This window comes from Monodelphis domestica, chromosome 5, assembly GCF_027887165.1.
Source record: "Monodelphis domestica isolate mMonDom1 chromosome 5, mMonDom1.pri, whole genome shotgun sequence".
Lineage (NCBI taxonomy): Eukaryota > Metazoa > Chordata > Mammalia > Didelphimorphia > Didelphidae > Monodelphis > Monodelphis domestica.
The window spans coordinates 106,456,828-106,482,580 of NC_077231.1; the positions used below are offsets into that span (position 1 = coordinate 106,456,828).

Here is a 25,753-nt window from a genome sequence, read left to right on the forward strand (position 1 = left end):
GGGAGAGCATGGAATATTTTACCTCTCAGATCTGTAGATGAGGGATTCAAAATGGACAAATTTCATTTAAATTAAGTTTTGGCACAAACAAAACTAGTGTAGCCAAGATAAAAAAAGAAAGCAATAAACGGGAAATTTTTTTTACATCAAGTCTCTAATGACTATATAGACCAGCAGTTCTCAACTTCTCAATTTGTAGCAATGAGAATACATAATGCACATCAGGTATTTACATTCCAAATCATAACTGTAGCAAAATTACAGTTTTGAAGTAGCCACCAAAATAATATTTTGGTTTGGGTTCACTGCAACATGAGGAACTGTATTGCGGGGTCACGGCATTAGAAAGGTTGAGAACCACTGGTTTAGAGAGAATGGAGTAAAATTTATAAGAATCTAAATAATACTCCAATTGATAAATGATCAAAGGATAAGAACAGTTTTCAGAAGAACAAATCAAAGCTATAGTCATGAAAAATGGTCCTAAATCATGATTGACTAGAGAAATGCAAGTTAAAATGATTCGGAGGGTCTATTTCATTTCTATCTATAATGAGTTTTTGAGAGGCTCATTTCTAAGCATCTATCCTGCTGTTCACTTGTGCTAAACTCTTTTTTACAATATTATCTCATTTGATCCTCACAACCTCTCTGGAATGTAGGTGCTATTACTATCCCTGTTTGATTTATAGTTAAAGAAACATGGGGAAACAGAGGTTAAATGACTTGGATTATATATAGCCAGTTAGTGTCTGAGTCTGGATTTGAATTCAGGCCCAGTGCTCTTTGCCACTTTGCCACCAGCTGTCTCAAAATCAGTAGCCTTTCTTTTATCTTTGTATATGTCAGTTTTAATGCTACTGTTCATTATATTGTATCTACCTTAAAAAAGAGGTTCTCTTCAAATTAATTTAAATGTGTGGAGGATGGATGCATCTTTATGATTTTGTGATTGAAGTAATATTGTTTCTGTAACTACTCCAGTCATGCATTCTTTAGTTATTTCAGAGTTGAGATCATTGATACTGGTTCTCCCCCCGCCCCCACCCCCTTCTTCTAGTATCAGTACCTTTTTCCAAATGGTTTTGTTCTGTGTTCTAAAAGTCAATCTAGAAATAAAGAATAATCTGTAGTAATTATACATGAACTTAGAAAATGAAAATCCACTAAAAGGTTTCTATTTTTGGAATAGTGTTGGATCAATTAGCTGTATAAACAAGAGTGATTCTTTGTTCACAGTGGACTTTTGTAGAGAAATGGAAAAAAAAAAGTAGTCGAGGGAAGCTTTTTTTCCTTCTTGAATTTAGGCACCTGCATTAATATATGATATAAAGATGGAATGTAGGACAAGGATTGTGCTTATTTTGTTTAATATTTACAGCATTATAGATTTAGAACCAGAGGGATTTTGAAAGGCAAATAAAAAAAAAATTTTTTTTCAGCTGAGGAAACTGAATTTCTTGGATAGTGACTTAACTTGAGGTTATAAAGATGCAATAAATTTCGGAGGCAGAATTTAACCCAGGTCCTTCGACTGCAGATTTAGTGCTCTTTCCAGAATACGACACTACTTGTCTCATAATGATAACATTTACATTTTAGAGCGGAAAAGATACCATTATTGATGGTATATAACCAGAAATTTTAATAGTTAAAAAGTTTTTAATGTTAATACTATTTATTTTATATCAGGAAATTATTAGCATTCTAAACAACTTTCCTTTGTCCAAATCATTATATTTTTAAACTTATGTTGCTTCATTGACCTGTAACTTTTTTTAAAAAAAAAGAGCTAATTTCCAGTTAAGAACTGCTGCATATAACAACCACCACCACAAACCACTTTTTATGCCAGTTGAAACGCCATTCCTTTTTCACATTTAAGAATGGCAAAGCCTGCCATTTCATTATATAGAGAATAACAATTTTAAGTCAGATGGACAATCAAAAGAACCACTCTTAACAGTATTTATGCTCTAAATTAATTTTCCATTCCCCACACCTTATAATTCCAACAATTTACCATAAGAATTTATTTTTTTTATAATTCACATACATGTGTATATATAATGTAAAAAATAGTAAAAATAGGTACATATACTAGAGATTAGATAAATTTTCATATATATAATAAGCATTTTTTTGGTGACTCCAATATTTGATGAAGCATTGCACTAAGTGCTTTAAAAATATTCTCATTTTCTGAGTGTTAATTTAAATTTACCACCTACATTTCTTACTACTAACTATAATTATCACTCACAAAAAGCCTGAAATATCTGTAAATGTTTTGTTACAGCAGTGGCAAATGGCAGATAAAGAACACTATATTTCCTTTTCATCTAATTCATTTGATATTTAGAAATTTAAAAAATTTAGAAAAAAATAGTCTCTATAATAGTTTCAAGGTACTCATAACATCTCTATTCATTTCATGTAAACCAGGTTAAGTTCAATCTGATCATATTCAAATTTTAAAAATTAAATTCTTTGAATGTGATAAGCATAATCTTGAGTAAGAAGAACCTTTGCTTATAGTATCTTTCCTACTCTATGGTGTTTAAAAGGCAAATTTAATACAGTTTTATTCATCTTTATACTTTTCTTTCTTACCAATGTACTTTTGATGTATATAAAGTACATAAAATAGAACTTTTTTCCAGTTAGGTTTGACTGTTCCCTTTGTACCATCAGACTATTTTTGATACTTAAAATCAGCAACATCTTTTTCATATTTTCCCTTCAGTTTTGCTGCCTTATTGTTGTATGATTGCTTTTTGTTACTACTAATAGGTTTCATTTTAATGTTAAATTCTGAACAGAATTTAAAGAAGCTAGGTGAGGTTCATTTGGATTTATTGTGTTCTGCTTCCTTTAAAAGCTGGTCCATAATATATCATTTCCCTGTCATACTATGCCTTTATTAGCTATTAACATTTTTTTAAAAATCAGAAATGGATTTCCTTCCTGGACATACATATTCTTCTAACTTTCTGAATACTTCTTTGAAAATTCTTCAGTTAACAGGCACTTAAGGATCTTTTTCCTTTTCTTCAGAGTATTTTTATGCCAAGAAAGCATAAGCAGACATTTTGCCTTTTTGGTTTCTTTGAGCCATCTTTAGCCAACTCTAGTGTGTAATAACATTATTACTCTCAGTTTTGTTGTTTTCATCATTGTTATTATTTTTTAAAAGCCTGTGGTAAAACTTCCCTATGCTTATATATATGGTGTATCAGCATCTATCCCTTCCCCATTCCAGCTGTCAGTAGATACAAAGATAGCATTTCCTTCTTACTGTTCTCTGGTTTAAGCAATTTCTAATATGCTAAAGACCATGATAGCCTGGAATGATATTATGCTTTCCAGAACCAACTTAAATAGCAGAGAGGAGAAATTTGTGTTTCAATAGCACCAGGGAAAGAGTCAACTATATGATAAATATAATTTAAAACCAAAAATTTTATACAGAGAATTTCAGGTCAATCTATTCAAAAGGTCAATGACTATAAATTTACTAATATAACAAAATACTAATAAAAATCTGTGAAGTTTCTATTTCCTTCTTTAAGATCTTGTATCTGTACATTATAATCTGTTGATGCATTACATATTTAAAATATGCTGAAGTATAAAATTTTCTTTCTCACTTCACTATTTAAAAACTTTAGGAACAGAATTTTTATCCATGGTTTCACTATTTGACATTTTTATACAAAATTTTTTCATATATTGTAGAAAATTTCAGATGTTTTTGTTAGGTAGAGAGTTGATGATGATAAGACAGAAACTATGTGATAGGAACTAAACAAATAAAATGCTAGAAATGTTCAAAATCTTAATTGTTTCTTTTCCATTTCAGTTATTTAGAAAAGTACGAGAAAGTTCATCACTTTGGGGAGGATGATGATGAGGTACCGCCAGGCAATCCAAAGCCTCAACTTCCTATTGGTGCAATTCCATCTTCCTATAATTACCAGCAACACAGTGTGTCAGGTAAACAACATTAGCAAGAAAAACACTAGCAGCATAAACAGTGCATTGGTACATTTTGCATGAAGATTTTTAGGTACATGTAGTCTTCTAGATATATACCTGTTCTTATGAAGAAAGTTTTGTAAATCTTTTTTTTTAATCATATAATTTATTTGGAGCACACTGTTAGTAATGAGTTTAGTGGAATTTTATAATAGTTTATTTTTCTGTAGTACTTTATAACATAACATTTCATTTTATGCTCAAAATAACCTTATGAGCTAATACAATTACTTTATAGATGAGGAAACTGAGTCAAAGAAAGAAAAGGTGATTTTCTTGCACAAAGCCGCACATCTAACAAGTAGTAGAGTTGGGATTCCAACCTAGGGATTCTAATTCCATATCTAGGGCTCATTCCATTATATCAATGCTGTCTTTCAAATATATGATTGAATTCCACACCAAAAATAATTTGCTGCTATTCTGAGCAATTTTTTTAGTGAAAGAATGTGCTTTTCTCTAATCCATGAGTATCACTATTCACTATTTCATTGGACTCTTCCTTAGCCACTTCCCTCTTGAAGCCAGTATGTATCAGGGATCACTTTCTGCACTGTTGTACCCCTTTGCAGTTAGTGTGGTTTTCCTACTTGCAATGGCACAACCAGGCTGACTTATTTTTCTTCCTATGTGGAGGCCTATCTTTCTCAGGTTCTCTTTCTTCTACATGCTAAATATTATTCTGTACTTTCTTGAGCTATCCTGTTACTTTCAGTTTTTGGCTGGGCTCTTATTATATCAAAATTCATTTTCCTTGGGTGAATACTAAGGAAAATCACCTCATTTAATGCTCCTTTAATGCCTTCTCAGACCAGGGGAATTGACTTGAATAGCACTCCTTCAGTTTTTGATGGGAAAAGAGGAGTAGGATTTATTGTACAAAATAGTTGTTGGAGGGAAGAGGGGGAATCAGAGAGAGTTTTTTGACCTAAAGATTTACTCTTAGCTTTTCTCCTCTAATAGTCACAAAAGCAGATCATGGGATTTAGGTCAAATTAGAGCAATAAAAAGTGTAGTTGAAACCCCACATTGATTGGATATTGCCTGTCACAAAGTTTTTGGTTGAAGATTACCCTTTACAGAGTGGAGAAAGCATGGCAAATTAGTAATTTAGTAGTGTCTGCCATAGGCTGATTGGGAGGTATATAAGTGATCCTTAGAGGCATTGAATCAGTACTAAACTTCAAGCACAGGCATTTAATATGATTAAACTCTTTAGTTTTTAAATTTCTATTTAAAAAATGATTGCTCAGTGTTTATTTGGAAATGTTTGCTATTTTAGTTGCTCTATAAGTTAAGTAAAAACTATTGTATTCCCTAGGAATAAAACCATTGCTTTAATGACATTTTTATGAATTAATAAGCATTTTCTGAATTCCAAATAGCCAACTGTGTAGCGCAATTTTAGGACAAAATGTTTGGAATCTTTGTAATTAAGAACTGCCCATGTATTGTAATATATATTTAGCACTAAAGAAGCCATGGAATGGAATTTGATATAAAGTGGGTTTGCTTGGACACCATCCTCATATTTTATTTTAAATCCTGAAATATTAAAAAAACAGCCCTAAAACTTTGTTTTATGTCTCTTTAACTAAAAGCATTATAGCAATGCCCCAGTGTTTTCAAATAAACACACCATTTCCTCTACTTTATTATTTCCAAATGATCTGTGATTTCTTCAGGATAAATCCCCTCTCTACTGGTAGAAATCACAATCACTTCATACTTCAGTGGACAGTTTTGTCAACTTTTAGGGTATTTCTTTTCCTTTTACCCTCCTCCCCATACTTGATACAGAATCACTAGAGAAAATGATCAAGAAGTCATGGAGATATATTATGTTTCAATCAAATGCTTAAGGGAATATATGCTTGCAGTTCTGTTTTGGAAGCTTTTCTAAGCTCTGTTTCTGCCAGCATTATCCTTCTGGAAATTGGGACCAGAGGGAAGAGTGGTAGTTTGTATTTTACTGCCTTCTATTGGCCTGTCATAATTCAAAAATTGAAACATAAACATGAATAGAAAGCTAAGCTTATTTAATTTTATTGATCAGCATTTAAAAAATTAAAATAGAGTGAAATAGAAGAATAGTACTGAGGAAAACAATTGTAATTGATAAAATGATGATTGAATGATTGAAAAAGGCTACAGAATAGCTATTGTCTCTTTAAGTATTCTAGAGGTCTGAATTTAAGCCAGCAAACTATAGTTTGAGAAAGTTACATGTAATTATTATATAATATGGATACTTTGGAAAGTTATTCTTTTATATTAGAAAAGCATGCTTCCTACCTGATCTTATCTACTCTTTCTACCAGTCAGGTCTTGAATCCTATGTTCCCCTAGTTCTGGGTCAGAGCCAGACTTCTGGATGAGAAAGTTCAGATTCTAGTTTCTAGAATACAGATTTTTCTGCTTAGAATTTGTATGGGTGCAAGATTTATGTCTTTCATGCTCTGTGTACCCCATAGTGTGTGCCCCACATGCTGCCCCCCCCCCCACCCCACCCCCACATTTAAGATGAATATTTTTTCCCTTGTGCCTATACTTTGACTATAACTCTCCCCAGCTTGCTCTGGTCTTTTCTCAGGCTTGCTGAGGAGCAGGATATAAGATTCTTTTGGGGTGGAAGGTGAGGGCAGTGAGAAAAAGTTAGTAGAATTGCCCTTAATGAGACTTGGGGTTGGGGAAAGGTAAAGATTTATCTACCAGGACATCAGGGTGGGGAGCTTTGTTTCTTCTGTGTGAAGCTGCTGTCCAATACACTCACCTACTTATCTTTATCAGTGAGCTTTGATGTTTTCTGAGCAGGTGGAAGATAGACCACCACCCTTTGGTATGAGCTTGTGCTTTGGCTTCATATTACCATCACTTCCCCTTTTGAAATAGGCCTCTGTCTCCACATATGCCATTGTCCCAAGTCATAGGTGTTCATTTCTGCCCATCTCCTCCAATAATTATTGAAGTTACACTGTTTTTCTTTCAAATTTTCTTTTCTAAATGAACCATTTATTTCTTCCCGGCATTTTGTTTATTATACATATGACACAATGCCCCACATATTCAGGGTGTAGGCACTAGCATTAATCTTTTACATTGTCTGAAGACACCTATTATTTCATATATTCCTGTATTATTTTTATGTATTTACTTTGCACCCTATATGTTTAGTAGCCTTTCTCCATTTAAATTTGAATACTCTTGTTCAAATGTAATAAATGCCTACTATGAGCAAAGTACTGTGCTAGGTAGTTGGGGAGATACAAAGTTATTTTAAAAATTGGTCTCCGCTGTCATTGACTTTATAAGACAAAACAGAGATAATTATAAAAACAGAAAGTTGTATGTGTGTTAGGCACAGTGAAATCATCAGGATTTGGGTCAGATCATTACTGATGTTTCCATAGGCTGGAAGGGAGACAGAATTTGAGTTGGGCTTTAAAGAATAATTAGGAATTAAGCATAAAAGAAGAGGGGAGAATGCCTTCTTGGTATGGAAAAGCAGTGCAAGCAAAGACACCAAAATTGGAAATTGTAGGTTATATTCAATGGATATAATGCAGTTTGACTAGAAGTATATAAAACAAATCAATATCAAATCAGCCTGGAATGTATTGAATGGCAGAAGAAGGAGTTTGCCATTTACTTGGCAAACAATAGAGATTTACTCAAGATTTTTGAGCTAGGAGAAGTTACATAATAAAAGGAAGATGATCCTGACAGTGGAATGAAGAATAGATTGTCCTATAGAGAGATTAAAAATGGGAAGACCTGTTGCTAAGTGAGATGATGATGAAACCCTTTAATAGGTTGGTTTCAGTGGTAATAATAGAAAGAAGACTAATGTGATAAATATTGTGCAGTTGACATCAACAGGACTTTGTTTGGATATAAGTAGTAAGAGAAAGAGAGTCAAAGACAACCTCATGGAAGTTTTAAAAACCTGTGTGTGATCCTGGGCAAATCATTATCTCCAATTGCCTACATTCTTCTTCTACCTTAGAATTGATATTGATTCTGAGACTGATTCTGAGGTAAGGATTTTTTTTTTTAAAGAAAAGAGATTTAAGTGCTAGAGAAGGAGCACCTAGAAAAGTAGGAGAACCAGGAGATTATGATTTCTTAGATACCAAATGAGGAAAGAATATTTAATAGTTGAAGGGGCCAGTAGTGAGGGAGAAATTAAAGGTACAAAATAGATCAGAGACTTGACAATTGGAGAAAGAGAAGAATGAGTTTAAAGGAATGCAATAATGATAGAAATAAAAGGTTTGAATAGAAGGGAGGAATAGGGATTGATATACTCTCCTTTATAATCTGAGGAAACAGAGAGGGGGTAAGTAGCTGATTATGCTGATTTTTGAAGAATTGGAGAAAAGAGCTGAGAGAGCTCATGTCATATGGCATTAGTTGGTACATGTTATATATAACTTTCACATTCAAACAAAATAGAAGAAAATCCATTTCTAATGGTTGTAACCTCTGTGAGGAACTATCTTATCTTGTCCCAATATAGTGTAAGAAAGGCAACCCAGACCTATTCTTTCTTCTGAACATTTGTAATTTTAGAGTATAGAACTAATACTAATAGGTAAGGGGGAAAAGGAAGGCAGATTTAGTTCCAGCTTAAAAACAATTTCTAATATACTAAATGTTCAGAGACTTGATGACTTTTCCCCAAGGATTACTATAATCATTTGATCCCTGGTCTGTTGCTGGCCTTACTTGACCACTGGATATGTGTTCTGGGATCCATTTAGCTGCTACCTTCCTGGTGCTGCAGTCTTTGTCCATACACTCTTCAGTTGCCATTATCATATCATTTGTGCCAATGAGAGCCTAATGCAATTCTGCCTATGCTTTGTCTTCTTTGAGGAGGAGATAGAAGTATAGGGAAGGAGATTATAGTATGCTGTCCTTAAAGGACTAAACCAGACACCTTAAAGATGAGGAAGCCCTGGGGCAGAGTGCCAGCATGCATTAGGGTTACATAAGGTCCAAAGAAATGGAGACAGACATCCAGCAGGGACCATATATGTTTTCCTAGAAGTCACTTGGGACAAATACTTAAGGTTATGAAAGATGGATTCTCGCTTGTGGAAGAATATAGAGACAGCTCTTTTTCCATCAAAGAGCAAAGAGAAAGTGGTTAATGGGGGACATATCAGGGAAAAAACACTGAAATTACTGAAGACCTTAGAAAGAATAAAACTCAATATAAAAACCTTAAGCACAAACAGATAAATAATTAGGAAAGTTATTAATTGAGAAAGGAAAATGGCTACCAGGACATGTAAAAGAGTCCAAATGGCTCTGAATAAATATCATGAGACCTTATAAGGCAGAGAATTCCATATTCCCAAGGCAACTTGGAATCATAACAATATTCTTTAATATGAAGAGCAAAATTTATGGCCTACATAGCAGAAATATTTGGCAGAATAGATTTGAATGCAAGATTTCTATACTCCCCAGATACATTTCAAGAAGAAATAGAATCACGTGTGTAAAGCGAAGGAGTCCAAGATTTAATACAAGGTGATATACTCTGTTAACTTGAGCCTAATCATCCATGAAAAATGACAAAACTTCAATAAAAGAAAGGCATTTGAGGCAATCTTTCCAAAATACAACAGAACATAAACAGGCAAGATTATTCTCTTTGCAAGCATCTCAGACAGAAAAACACAGTTATCTTGTATGACATCAGTCTCCATATGTTATCTTCAACTGTTCCATGTTTAAGAAAGCCTGAAGAAAAGTCACCTCTAATAGTTCTTTCTCTAATCTAATTTAATCCCGTCCCTAAAACATATCAAAGGTAGCACAAATAACAAAAGACATTATCCCAAGGGTAAAAAAGGATTAACAACCTTGAAAGAGAAAAACACCATGGGGTTAAAAAAAAAATCCCAATAAAATAATAGTATAGGATACTTAAGGAGACATCTTCCTAAAGTACAAGGAGATAAAGTGGTGTAATTTGACGTAGTCCTTGGAAGGAATATCTTCTAGATTGTTTACCGTACTTGTATTTTTTTTCCCCAGTGACTACTATTAGCAGACATTCATGTGTATGTGTATATATGTGTGTCTGTGTGTATTGTAGAGATAATTTAAGGATTGTGACTTAAAATCTAAATTAATTGGCCGCCAGGGAAAAAATCCCAATAAAATACCCAAGTCATTCTGGAAATTTATGGTAATTTAAATCAATATAGAGGGAAGGATTTAAGGAGAAAGAGGGGAGCGGGTATAGGCCTGTGCCAGGGGGAGTTCAGATCTCCACCACTAGGTCTCTGAAGGAGATTAGAGGCTTCTAAGAGGATGAAGTTTGGGAAGTAAAGGAGGGAAAACTCAGCCACAAACTCACCACCGAATCAGATAATAGCTTGTAGCCACACCAAGATGCCAGGAGGCCGAGTATATAGACCTTTTACTCTTGTGTCCCCTCCTCTCAATTTTCATGTCTACCAATCACATCAGAGAGCTTTTCTCCAGGACTGCCATTTCTTTAGTTCTCATCTTCTTTGATTAGATTATATTTTTTGAGTTACTTGACACTTCTTTGTTAAATTCACCCTTTTTGAGTTACTTAACATTTTTGTGATTAATTTAACCTTTATAGTTGCTTAGTACCTTTTTGTATTGAGATCTTAAAATAGACTTAGCTTAAAGTTCTAGCTTCACTATAAAGTAAGAACTAAGTACCTTCATTGTTCAATCAGGAGATTACAATTTTATCTTCTCCATAAAGTAAGATCTAAGTAGAGTGGAGTAATCTAAATTTCACAGTATACACATATAGTTTAAGTAAAGACTTTGGTGTACTAGAGTTACAGTAATGATAGCAAGAGTTAGATTTAAAGAAATAGCAATAACTTTGTTTTTTTCTAGATGAAATCAAGGCACATCACATTTATAACTGAGTGTTCTGTAGTTATCTGTTTAGAAAGTAATTTCTACATACCTTTTCAGGTTTGGTCTCAGGTACTTGTTGGGTGACCCTGGGCAAATCCCTTTACCCATGTTATTTAGCCTTTACCTCTCTTCTGCCTTGGTTCCAAGACAGAAGGTAAGGATTATAAAGTAAAAAAAAAAATCACTTTTGATTCCTTTCATTATTTGATGCTAAGGAAAATAGTGTTAAGATTCCTAGTTTGATTGTAGTTTTATCACAGGCATTATTATAAAGGATATGGTTGTGAGAGCAGATTTTTTTTTTTAACCCTAAAGAGTGGCAAGTGCTAGACAATGGGAATTGAGTGAGTGAGTGCCCAGGGCTAGCCATCTAGGAAGTGTCTGAGGCTGGAATTGAACCCAGGACCTCCCATCTCTAGGCATGACTCTCAGTCCACTGAGCCACTCAGCTTCCCTGAAGGGAGCAACGTTTCCCAAAGATTATCTGTATTCTCTTGAAGAAATCCATTTTTGTTTTCAGTAAATTAAAAATAGTAAATAAAAACAACAACAGCAACAAAGCACTTTATGCCAAACACAGAAAAAAAAAAGCAGAATGATCCTTGGTTTCACAGAACTAGTGTTGTAATTGCAGCAGACATAGCCATCTGAATGATAAATGGGAAGCCCTAGTGGTTTTTAGAGAACAATAACAGAGCAGATGAGTAGGCCTTGGGGTTTTTAAGGAACTTTGGCAGGTTGGAAGGCATAGTGGCACTATAAATAGTAAGGTCTAGTGGATTTCAATTTGCCTGTGTGTGAAGGGAATCCCAGAATCATGCATTTGGGTCTGACCTGCTTCCCTGTGCTCCAGTGTGGGTCATGGGAGAGTGACCTAGGCACAGTGACCTGGAAAGGATCAGGTTAGAATATGAGAGTAAAAGAGAAGAAATAAAAGAGGAGTTCTAGGAAGTAGGCTCTTTCTATTTCCTTGGATGTGGTGGTAAAAGGGGGGTGGAGGAGAGAACCATGTGGAGAGTGCCCCACGTGGCTAGTGTAGAAATAGGTTTGGATATCTGTCTGCCTTCTTTTACTCGAGTAAGTATTAATCAGCTCTACTGAAGTTACGGACTGTAGTTTTAATTTAGTTTTAACACCTGGAAGTGATTCCTTGCTTACCCAAGAAATAAGAGCAACCAAGTCAGCTTTGTCTCACTTGCTCATGACCAGTTAGAAATGGGTCCGAGAGTGATATAAAGTGTAGGCTTTGGGTGGCCTCTCGAGGGTGTCACTGTCCATTTGAATGAGGGACAGAGACGGGACATTGACAGGAGAATGAATGAAAAGGATATCCATACCTATTACCCTCCTTAACATCCTGTCTATATAGTTTTGCTTCTATGTTTGGTCATGGATTCTTGGTCCAGTAACAAGTTAAAAAAATTTTTTTGGTAGTCATCCAGGTTACTTTCATTGTTAATATAAAAGAAAACCGGGGGCAGCTGGGTAGCTCAGTGGATTGAGAGCCAAGCCTAGAGACGGGAGGTTCTAGGTTCAAATCTGGCCTCAGACACTTACCAGCTGTGTGACCCTGGGCAAGTCACTTGACCCCCATTGCCTAGCCCTTACCACTCTTCTGCCTTGGAGCCAATACACAGTATTGACTTCAAGACGGAAGATAAGGGTTAAAAAAAAAAAAGAAAGAAAACCAAAGACTTGGTATAGTGATGTGTATAGAATGGCATATAACACTAATTCCTGCTGCTGTGTAAACTGAGGCTGGACAATGGCCTGTGCTTGGGAGTTCTGGGCTGTAGTTTGTTTTGCTGTGCTGGTAAGGAATCTGTATTAAGTATGACATTAGTGTAGTAGACCCTTGAGAGAAAGGGGCCACCAAATTACCCCTGTGTGGTATGGGGCAGTTCAAGGCTTACATGCTAACCAGTGAAGGGATTAGGTTCATGAGTTACTTAATATTGTAGTAGACATGTTAGCTCTAGTAATTAGAGAAGAAAAAGAAATAGAAGGAATTGAAGTAATCAATGAGGAAACTAAACCATCATTCTATGCGGATGATATGATAATATACTTAACAACTAAAAACCTGAAAATAATTAATAATTTTATCTAAGTTTCAGGATACAAAATAAACCCACACAAATCATCAACATTTCTATATATTACCAACAAAGTCTAGCAGCAAGAGATAGAGAAATTCCATTTAAAATCACTCAAGACAATATAAAATACTTATAAGTCTAATTGTCAAGACCAACAGAAATCATATAAATACCATTTTAAAAAATCACTTCTTGTAGAAACAGTCAGAACTAAACAATTTGAAAAACTTTAATTATTAATGGGTGGGCAGAACTAATATGATAAAAATGTCAATTCTACTTAAATTAATTTACTCATTCAGTGCCATACCAAACAAACTTCCAAAAAATAACAAAATTCATCTTGAAGTACAAAAGATCAAGAATACCAATGGAGGAATTAATGAAAGGAAAAAAATGAAAAAAAATGTAAAGGATGGTGGCATAGCAGTAATCAGATATAAGGCCGTAATAATTAAAACAGTCTGGTAATAACTAACAAATAGGTTGGTGGATCAGTGAAATATTAGAGGTAAATAACCTTAGCAGTCTAGTGTTTGAGAAACCCAAGATCCCTGCCTTTGTGATAATAACTCACTATTTGAGAAAAACTGCTGGGAAAACAGCATGGCAAAAACTAGTCATAGATCAATATCTCACATCCCATATGGAGATACGGTCAAAATGAGTTTATGATGTAGACCTAAAGGGTGATACTATAAGTAAATTAGGGAAACATAGAATAAGTTTACCTGTCAGATCTATAGAAAAGAGAAGAATTGATGACCAAACAATTGATAAAGAATATTACAAGATGTAAAATGAATAATTTTGAATATATTAAATTATAAAGTTTTTTGCACAAATATAACCAATGTAATCAAGATTACAAGAGAAATAACAAATATAGACATGATGCTCTCCTACCTTATGCCTATCTTCAGTATTCCTGACTTGCTTCTTTTTAAAAAAAATTTTTTTTTATTTAAACCCTTACCTTCTGTCTTTGAATCAATAGGTTCCAAGGCAGAAGAAGAGCGGTAAGGGCTGGGCAAAGGGGCTTAAGTGACTTGCCCAGGGTCACATAGCTGGGAAGTGTCTGAGGCCAGATTTGAACCTAGGACCTCCCATCTCTAGGCCTGGCTTTCCATCTACTGAGCTACCCAGCTGCCCCCTCCTGACTTGGTTCTTGACTGGAATCATATGCCTCCTTTTTCAAGAGGCCTTTACTTTTCCTATTCCCCTAACCCTGCCTCTTCTCTGCTAAAGCCTACTGATCCGAGGTTATCTTCCATCTTCATTCTATGTATATTGTATCTAAGCTGTCCTATTAAAACATTAAAGACGTAAAACCACAGGGGCATCTAGGTGGCAGAGCCAGGCTTTGAGAGGGGAATTCATGGGTTCAAATAAATCTCGCTTCAGATACTTCTTAACTGTGTGACCGTGGGGAAATCACTCAATCCTAATTGCCCAATCTTTACCACTTTGCCTTGGATCTGATACTTAAAATTGATGGTAAGACAAATGGTAAGGGTTTAAAAAAAAGCTGCATTAAGACTTTTTGGATAGCATAGCTATCCATGTATATGGTGTATTAGCAGCAGCAGTAGTGGTAGTGGTCATAGTATGTAATTAGTGGTAGTAGTAATAGTAATTAATGAGCCGCAGTAGTAGTAATGATAATAATGATAAGAATCATTAACTAGCTTTTATATAGCACCTGATTCGGATAGTCACTGTAATTAAGCACTCTATAAATAATCTCATTTGATTCTCACAACATTCATAGGTGGTGAGTGTTGTTATCCCCAGAATCAAAGTTCCTTGAGGGCAGGGGATGATTTTTACTTCTTTTCTTTGTATCTTCTATATTTTAGCAGTATGCTAAGTACATAACAAATGTTTACTATATGTTTGTTAACTTTCTCATTCTTTGATAGCAAAATGACCTTTCATTTAGAAATATTTTTATTTAAGAATTTCAGAATGTTCACTAACAAATCACTTAATTTTTTAATCCCTCAATCTACACTTGTAGACTCTTAAATTTCACAGAAGTTAATGGTCTGGATTGTGAAGGGACTTCCTCACTGTAATTTCCCTGAGCTGATGAAATTATAGAACTGGACCAGAAAAAAAAAATCTCTAAAAGTAGTTTGTTAAAATGCTTAATCCAACTTTTGATTAATTTATACTTTAGTAGTGTTATTATGAAATAGGTGGTTAATTTGGAATATTTCATTTTAGTTCCTACTTGAGACTTTTCCTTATCTGTAAAATAGTTGTAAGAACTAAAATAATATTAATTATAAAGTGCTTTTCAAATATTAAGGTACTATACAAATGCTAATTTGCTATTATTTTTAATAGCATGTTATTATGCTATTATTAGTAGTAGTAAATTTTTATAATTAAGTAAAGATTGATAACATGATGTGATTCCCAAGGATTCCTTTGGGAATATTTTTTCATTTTTAGTGGTAGTAAACCATACATTGACCATTTTTTGCTTTGGGCTTAATTTTTAGGTGATCAGGCATTGGTTTGAATTATATTTGGTTATTCTGTGAATAGTGTTTCTTTTTACAGTTTCTCAATTTCTTAAATATTTGGCCCTTCTCTCTTCTCTTCCTCTCTTTTTCCCCTTGGTAATTTTACACACACACACACACACACACACACACACACACACACACACAGACACACACACAAACATACACGCAATCATTCTGCAATTATTTTCTCATTTATTTTTATTATCTTTTCTTTGTTAACCCTGTTGTTACCTGATGCCCATTTCTAGCTGTAGAGCTATATTATCCTATGAGTCTTTGCTTTCTTCTGATGAAAAATTGTGGTAGTCAAAAAATTTAAACTTAATTTTACTTAAATTTACCTATGATTACAGAATTTTATTTATTTATTTTATTCTTTGAATATTTTATTTAATTTGTTAATTTAGAATATTTTCCCATGGTTATAAGATTCATTTTCTTTCATTTCCTTTCCCCCGAACCCCCTCCCATAGCTGACATGTAATTCCACTGATCAAGACCTATTTTCCATATTATTGATATTTGCACTAGGGTGATAATTTAGAGTCTACATCCCCAGTCATATCCCCATTGACCCATGTGATCAAGCAGTTGTTTTTCTCCTGTGTTTCCATTCCCACAGTTCTTCCTCTGAATGTAGATAGCATTCTTTCTCATAAGTCCCTCTGAATTGTTCTGTTTCATTGCATTGCTGCTAGTAGAGAAGTCCATTACATTTGATTGTACCACAGTGTATCAATCTCTGTGTACAATGTTTCCCTGGGTCTGTTCCTTTCACTCTGCATCAATTCCTGGAAGTTGTTCCAGTTCACATGGAATTCCTCCAATTCATTATTCTTTTGAGCACAATAGTATTCCATCACCAACAGACAACACAATTTGTTAAGCCATTTCCCAATTGAAGGGCATCCCATCATTTTCCAATTTTTTGCCACCACAAAGAGAGAGACTATTAATATTCTTGTACAAGTCTTTTTCTTTATCTCTTTGGGATACAAACCTAGTAGTGCTGTGGCTATATCAAAGGACAGACAGTCTTTTAGTGCCCTTTTGACATAGTTCCAAATTGCCTTCCAGAATGTTTGGACCAATTTACAACTCCACCAGCAATGTGTTAGTAAGATTATAGGTTTTTAGAGGTGGAAGATAGCTAATAAATTACTTAGCACAATGCCATTATTTTATGTACGAGAAAGGAAGATCCAGAGATGGCGATTGACTAGATTTGTATAATTACTTAGTACTTTTTAATGTCTAGAAAAATTTAGTACAGAGAATGGTTAAAATTAATGATTAAATAAATAATTTTTTCCAGGGTATTTAATTTATCCATCCTATATTTCAACCTTGTTAAACATATTTAGTTGATAGAATTGTGTCAGAAATATGTTTTGTATATAATGTGTGGGGTGATATTAAAACTGCTTAAACATTTCCCACTTTAAACAAATTGGAGTCAGAGAGAAAAGGCAAAGTGATAAAGCAACAATTTTTTATTCTCCTTTCAGAAAGATGGTAGACTGCCCTAATGAAAATCTACGAATTCCTATGTGTAAAACAGACCTTTTTATAGTATTCCTGACATGAAATTCTCCTTACCTCTGTCCAGCCCCATTTGTTGGGAAAGGGGTACTATGACATACAAATTTTGAATTATATACCCCCAATAACAGTTACATATCCCCAATGTTCTAACAAGATAAGAGGTTTAGCTGTGTCATTCATCCATAAGCCTCTGTATTTTTCCTAGGCTGGCTTCTCCTGAGAATTTTCAGATAAGCAAGCAAATGTTTTTTGTGAATTTAATGTTATTGAAACAAGGCAAATGCTTCCTCTGGGAAAGCCAACTGGGGGCCTTTGCCCCAAGAATATTGAAGTGGAGGGACAAGCCAAATATTATACTTTGGGAACATACATTTAATTTCATCTCACTCATTTTCCCCTTTTCTTATTTCAGTGATGTGTAATTCTCACTTGCTTCATTTTTCCTCTCTAAATCTAGATATGCTGGGCTGTTAGAATCTCCTTTATCACTTTCCTGTTATCATTTGTTTTGTATGTAACAATTATCTGCATATTCCCAACAAAGTTCCTGATAGAGACAAAGAAAATCAGGACAATAGCAATTAATGACATTTATTAACATTATACTTCTTTACACTTGGGTAATATTCCCCCAAAGTCAACAAACTTTATCTAAAGAAATCATTTTGTTGTCGTCAGGAATGGGTCTTCTCAAGAATTTTGCTTCCTCTTTCCAAGTTGCTTACAGAGATTCTTGAGGAATTCCTGCTAAAATCTTTTGCAAGGTAGATTTCAACAATATTCACGAACATAATAAGCAACAACACTTTTGCAGATATAGTTCTCTACCCCAGATTCTGTAAAAGATACAGAAAATCCTGGGCCCCTAATCCTGAGCCTAAGAGTCAAGCTTTGATCATGGTCAATTAAATCTGGAGGTTCCTTTCTATAAATCTTTTACAGGACCTTGACAGTGAGTACAGAAAACAAAATCCTCATTTAACTAACATGATACATTTTAAACTTTAACTATCAATCTACTTGATTTTTTTGGAAATGGAAACTTTCATTTTATAATTTGCATTCTGTACTGAATATAGATACTTATCATAAAAGGAAAAGGCAGGGAAAAGATTGTAACTATCCTCACTGCTTCCTTTAAGTCTATGTCTTTAGAGGACACAGAGTGACTTACTTTCTGACTTCATGTATAGACAGAGCTATCATGCCATAACTGTTTCATTTGAGGACCATCAAGGATCTTGTTCTAGCTTCAGGCTAAGATTGTCTTTCCAGCTCCTTATGAGAACTTTCACTTGTCTTCTGAGTAATATACAGCTGTACCTGACTTCCAAACTCACAATATTATCAGTTGAGATATCCTGATGCCAAATGTCACCCATTACAGTTCAGAGAGGTAGACCTTTTTAGTAATCCAAGTCTATGATCCTGAAATTCCATAACCTTTTTGCCTTAGCTTACTTTGCCTTCTCTAATGTGTAAAGATTAAAATTAATATCTGATACTCCCAAGTATTATTTTGATAGTATTTATTAAAAATCAATTTAGAGCAAAAGGGAAAAGTAAAGCCAGAGAAAAAGCCCAGCCACACCTAGCTCTATGCTGCTATGGTTTGTAAACCACAGAGAGAGCTTTTGGGCCAGAGCTGGCCATAACTGAATACCAAATTAAGCAGTGATGCAGGACAGGAAAAGGAAAGGGGGATTGTGGGAAATGTAGTCTCTCAGGTTCAAAATTCTAAATCAATACAAATGGCTTCTTAAGGCCATACAAATTTACAAATAAAATGTTTTTCTCTTTGACTTTCTCATACAGTAACTACCAGTTCTGTATTTTGTTTTCTTACACTTTTTTAGTCCTCACAGACTCTTCTTTCTTTATAATAGATCTAGCTGAAAAGATTTTATCTCCATTTTTTATAATTTATTTTCTTTTTTGAGAGGGCTCAGGGCCATGAGGCTTGCCCTTCCTTTTTCTAGTTGCTAGTCTCAAAACATTCACTCTTTTTCCCATCGAGTCCTCTGCTCAGAGCTGAATAGACCTTTCAGTTTTGCCTTCTGCTCCTCACATACCTACATATTTAAAACCTTAAATATGATATTCCTTTCCAATGGACTTTGCTAAAAAAGCTCCATACTCTGATTAAAATCCCTTAACAACTTCTCTATTTGATATTCTAATCTAACATTCTCTCACCTTCTACTTGCTTTTCAACATCATTATTTAAATAAACTTCACTCCAGTAGGTATTATTCTTACCTCCTAATTAGTAGCTCAAAAGAATCCAAATCATCATTCTTCTTAAAAATTGCATCATTTACAATTCACCTCAGACATTAATTTAGTCCATAGTACAAATTCATAAATCATTTATGATTAAACAAAAATCACAATCAAACAATGATACAGGAATGTAATCATTCTTGACCAAAGTACAAATTTTGGCATCAATCCATATAGCACTTAGCCATATTTCATAAATCATTCAATAGTATTCCAAACTATTGATACATGTTCCATTTCACATTTACAGATTTGAAACTTTATTTTCCCAATGCTTATAGCATTTTAACTTGTGAGCAAAAATTCTTACATTATACAAAATCTTAGTGCTTCATCACCTTTTTCTTCTAAAAAGCTGGTATAAAATTTTGATACTTTTAGTTCTTCAATCATTGTACTTCATTAAACAGCTAGCAATTATTATGAGTTTTTTCTCATCTGTTTATTGTATAGCTGCTTGCTGGTCTTAAACAGGTCTTTTCTCAATATTAATTCCTCAGATGACAACCATTCTTTATATGTTCAAAAGTTTACATCACTGAACCATTTTTGTTCACAGTATTCCAGTACTAAGACTTTGAAATTTCATATTAATTTCACTCAGTTTTACAAGCACATTTCAGAAATAGTATGTTATTTTTCAAAACCACATGTACACATATTCTAATCTTGAAGTAAACACCATTTAGGAAATCCAATTCAGTGATTGAACATCTCTTTCTGTCTTTCTTCCACTTTTCCTCTCTGTGCCCAGCAGAGGATAAAGGGGGAAAAATATTGAACAGGTCTTTTTACCTGCGCCTGTCTTCTATATAAAGCACAGGGCAAAATCTAACGAATAATCCCTTTTCATTTCAACTCTCTTAGATTTTAAGAATCTCAAAATTCACACAGAAGTGCCTTTATGAATCTCTTAACTCATTCTCTTATGTTTCAAACCTCCTTCATGTACCGGAATGTAGTGGGGAGAGAGAGTTAGAGTTAACTCATCTATCACATAGAATTTTTCTTCCACCCAGCTGTGTGACCCTGGGCAAGTCACTTGACCCCCATTGCGTAGCCCTACCACTCTTCTGCCTTGAAGCAAATACACAGTATTGACGCCAAGATGGAAGGTAAGGGTTTATTTAAAAAAAAAAAAAGGAAGTTTTCTTCCTAACCCACCCTTGTGGCATACACAATAGAACAGAGTTACAGACAGATGTTGAACAGCTAAACAAACTTTGCTTCAGGTTTTAGGGTCCCTGAGTCAGTCAGCCATGGAGCATCAAGTTAGTATAAAATGGACTTGGTGGGGAACATTAACTTATTAAGCTTCCCCCAAAAGGTAATTTTCTGCTTTTCTCTACCAAGGTAAGAGCAACAGCCACAGGTTGGATGCAAGTTGGCCTACCCCTTGCCATTGGATCCAAAATTTTGGATAGAAAAGTCACTAGTCTCTTTTGTTCTCCCCAAGTTTGTGAGAAGACTCCTAGGGCCACATCTTTATCCATGTTAGCAAAAAGGTGGAAAGGCTTAAAAAAAAAGGCAAGACTAACACAGGTTCTGAGTATAAAGCCCTTTTCAATTGTGAGAATTTCTTTTTTCCCTCTCGAGTCCCACCTCATGGGGTCTGGAGATTCTTTCACTGCAAATTGTTATTTCCCTGATATTTTCTTTTGCTCATATTTCACTACAATTGATTGGGTAATAGGGAAAGGAAAATCTCTATTGTAGTCACAATACGTTTCATTAACTAAGCTTAGTCCCTGGGGGCAGTACAATAAGAGATGACTTAGAGGTTCCCATATCTATCAGCAAGATAAGCTCCACTTCCTGTTCCCATCCTAGCTTCAATGATATTAAGGACTCTGGATGGGAGTCATCAAAGAGCCCCTGATCCCTTGAGTCTTCAGTCTCTGTGAGGGAAAATCTGCTTTCTTTATTGTTTGGGAAAGTCAATCTGTTTAAACTGGATTTTTTCTTTTTGAAGCATGCTTTTCTACAAAAGACTATGTAATGATAAAGACTGTTATATCCACTATAATCATTCAGTATTTATTGAAAAAATTATTATCTCATGGACTTAGATTTCAAACAAAAATTATTACAGATAAAATGATCTATTTTACTTTAAACAGTAAAAATGAGAAGTAATTGCACTAAGTTGAACTGATGCTTATTTAGTGAAGAATGGATCAAATTAAGTTTAAGTGGAGGGCTGGATAAAAATCTCTGAATTGCCTATAAATACAAATTTGTAATTATTCCCTCTTAGTAAACTAGTTTTCTCAAAACTGACATACATTTCCCTTCACCTTCCCTGGTAATCTTAGATCTTTACGAAAGTGAGAATGATGAAAGAAACACATTTTTCATTAATTAAATATGGCTTTGGCAAATTCATTAATATAGGAATGAATTGAGAGATAGTATAGTTTAGTGAATAAATGACAAGAACTCATCTGGTGTGACCCTAAATAGGTCACATAACCTTTCAGTGCCTGAAGTCAATGTTCTAAGATCATAAGTTGTAAAATAGTTCTTTAACAGTTGAAGATTCTTCTTCAAAAGTATGCATTCTGACCTAGGGAAATGCCTTGGGGAGTAGGAGTAGATGACATTTCTTAGCTAGAATGGAAGAGGTCGTCTTTTTTGAGATGGGAGATTTGAACAGAAAAGGGAATATTACAGATTAATAATAAAAATCAAATGATACAGCATCTCCTTTTCTACTTCCCTTCCTTCTTTTCTCCCTTTACTTTTTCTCCTTTCTCTAGCTTTTTCTTTTTTCTCCCTTTTTCTCCTCATTTCTTTTTTCTCTCTCTTTTCCTTCCCTCCCCAGTTATCACTTTAATCTATTCACTCCGTGTCATGTTGTCCCTCTGTTCCTCCAACTACTAAGGTTTTGGGACACTAGGTTAAAAGACTTGCCAGTAAGATTTATTTTTAAATTATTGTTGAGAGTTGTTTTGTATCAGCCTGTTTTGGTTATGTAATATGTTCTTTTTCACCTGAGTTCTTACAAATTAATTGAATATTATATATGAGATGAGTTTCTTAAGCAGCAAATATTTTTATTTTTCTTTGCAGATACTACATCTTTTTTTGTTTAACTCACAATTTCAGTTGCACTATACCTTTGGTGCTATATTTACTAGTTTCAAGACTCCTGCCATTAAAGCTTATTATAAGAAACACTTCTTTGTAAATGTGGCTAGGTTTATATAGCTAGATTTATAACTGTTAAATTATTCTGTATTAAATATTTGCTGTATATGCATTTAGAATTATAGTATTGTAATACCTAAATCCCTAAAATAAATAGACAGTACCCTATATTACCTATTTTTCTTTTTTTTTAATAAAGATATAGGGCAGCATTGTAATAGTTTAAGTACTCTTGATGAAAATACATGGTAGTGGGTGTCCTAATGTTCTTAAAGTCTGTGGCAGTAGATCTCAACCTGTAAGGACCTACTAAACTGGAAAGCCAAAATACAGACCTAGTGATAGTTTCATAATGATCAGCCAAGTCTACTCCAGAATTCTCATCACTAGCTCTCTAGTTTATACATTCAACACATTACCCAAAGCATTTACTTATGTAGAGATATTGCTGTCTATGTCATTGGAAGAGGTACTTACTCTGATGAAATCACAGATGGTCAATTCATAATTTTAGATATGTTAAGGTGAATTTTAAGATTATGCAAAGTTAGATTCTTATAGTTTTGTTTTATTTTTTTTTAACCCTTACCTTCTGTCTTGGGATTAATACCATGTATTGTTTCTAAGGCAGAAGAGTGGTAAGGGCTAGGCAATGGGAGTTAAGTGATTTGACTAGAGTCATACAGGTAGGAAGTGTCTGAGACTAGATTTGAACCGAGGGCCTCATGTTTCTAGGCCTGACAATCCATTGAGCCACCCAGCTGTGTCCAGATTCATAATGGTTTTGGTTAGTGCGTGTAAAATAAACATTTTTTCCTTTACTTTAAAAAATTATTCAAATATTTATTAGCCACATATAATTTAGCTAACTATTTGAAGTAGTAGTGTATACATGAGCATATGATTAATTGGTTTATTTTGTTTTTTACTATTTTATATCTTTGGTAGATTATCTTCGTCAAAGCTATGGGCTATCTATGGACTTCAATTCGCCAAATGATTATAATAAATTGGTGCTTTCCCTGTTATCTGGACTCCCAAATGAAGTGGACTTTGCTATTAATGTATGCACTCTGCTGTCAAATGAAAGCAAGCACGTCATGCAACTTGAAAAAGACCCTAAAATCATCACTTTATTACTTGCTAATGCTGGGGTGTTTGACGACAGTAAGTTTTAAGTTGAATTTATTGTATGATGATTTATCAAGGTAAGAATAAGGGAGTCATCAATAAGAAGGTGAACTTTTCATTTGTCATAGATATTATTGTGTAATACATACATCAAGCTGGAATTTTTTCCCTCATTTCCATCATCAAATCCTCTGGTATTTTGATGAGATAGAAAGGATATGTTATGTGTGTACATCCATAAATTATTTTTTGTGATGAGTTTTAATAACAAAAGTTGCTTAGCACCAAATTACTTTGAAAAAAGCTTACATTCTGTTTGCAATTAAAAATGTTAATATCACTTTTTTTCAATATCTTATATTCAGTGCTATTTTTGACATAAGGAAATGGCTCCATTGTTTAAGTTAATACATTTACATACTTGCTGCCAAAATGAGCCTATTATGGTTTATTTAATGTTTGGCTAGTTTGTATTTTTAAGTTGTAAACTTTTCTTGTTATTTTTTTTGTTTTATTTTTAAAACCCTTACATTCCATCTTAGAAACAATACTGAGTGGTAAGGGCTAGTTAGCTGGGGTTAAGTGACGTGCCCAGGGCAATACAGCTAAGCAACATCTGAGGACAAATTTGAACCAAGACCTCCTATCTTTAGGTCTCTATCCAGTAAACTACCTAACTGCCCCTGTTTTATTTTAAATCAAGTTATTTTCAAGTTCTATGAAATAGTCTTCCTAAGGAGGGTTAATTATGGTTGTTAGACTAAATTTTCTAATATTTATATTTGTTGCATGGTAAAAGCTTTAAAGGTTCTATTTCTTTCCCTTATATTTAGCTAGGGAAGTATATAAATAATTGTCATGGCTGAGATGGCTATGTGAATTAACTGATTAGAAATAGTATAGAATTATTTTAGTTCTTCAATGATAAAATTACTGTTTTAAATTATTTCTTACTAGTCTACAAGATGAAGGAATAAATAGAACATTTTCACTCATCATTTAGAAATATAAATGTTTAATTTTTATGGACATATCCTAGGAATTTGAGAACATGTGCTATTATACTGTAAATTATTTTTTATTATATTTTAAAATCAATTAGTGAGAAAGTATCTATTTTATTAGTCATTTTTCTGAAGAAATAACTTAATGATTTTGACTTTGATTTAATGGGTTTTGTAAATATAATTCTATTTAGTAGAGATATTTTTATTTGGGATATATTCAACTACACATGATAACTTTGAATTTGACGAGAGACAGAGACAGAGACAGAGACACAGAGAGAGAGAGAGAGATGGAGGCAGAGGGAGAGGGAGAAAAATAGATATATAATTATATATCTCTCTGAGAAAATAATTATAAAATAATTTTAGAAAGATATGAAAAAGTTTAAGGTTTTCTTGATTATTTATGAGACTACTCAAAGAGTTCTTTTGCACTTTTCCTGGTAACAGTATTTATGGACATGTAAATTTGTAACATTTAACTGATCTTTTAATGTTAGTAAGCTGTTAATCTTTTCATTGGAAATTATTTCTTACTCTAAAGAAAATATATTCAATTTTGGCACCTTGAAGATAAAGTTTCCAAAGGGCATCCATGTAGCTGAGGATTGATATTTGAACAAGTATGATTTTATTCTTTCAGTAATTAATGTAATAAATCTCCTTAAGAAAGTGAAATAAGATTTTCCTAGGTCAGTTTTTATAGGGACTTTATAAATTCCTTATGCAGTAAATTTTAAATACTAAAATTGAAGGTATGGTAGAAACTATTTGTTAAATGTTAGTGGTTAATTATCTTATAGCTAAGAACATATTTTCTTATATCCAGCAATGTTGATTTTCTTTTATAGTAGCTATTTTTTATTTTTCACGTTTTTTGTAATGAGAAAATGTTTAATTTTTTATTGTATTTGTGCTTAAACAATGAATTTGCCTTTAGTTATCACTTATAAATCTCTTTTCCCTTATATATCTTTAACCTAAGTTATAGGTATATTTAAGATTTTAAAGTACTAAAAGAATTTATGAAGACTTTGTT

General features: G+C 33.7%; 1 protein-coding gene across 13 annotated transcripts in view; it reads left to right on the plus strand.

Annotated features, from left to right (window-relative positions):
• The window catches only part of ARID2 (AT-rich interaction domain 2), a 237,071-nt gene that overhangs the window by 124,090 nt on the left and 87,228 nt on the right, over window positions 1–25,753 (plus strand). For 12 of the 13 annotated variants that reach the window (XM_056799021.1, XM_056799014.1, XM_056799017.1 and 9 more), the window contains 2 exons: window positions 3,863–3,996; window positions 23,525–23,743. In XM_056799021.1, coding sequence (XP_056654999.1) covers window positions 23,554–23,743 — 190 coding nt within the window. In that variant the 5' untranslated portion in view covers window positions 3,863–3,996; window positions 23,525–23,553. The remainder of the gene's footprint in view (window positions 1–3,862; window positions 3,997–23,524; window positions 23,744–25,753) is intronic. The other variant, XM_056799020.1, reaches the window with a different exon arrangement.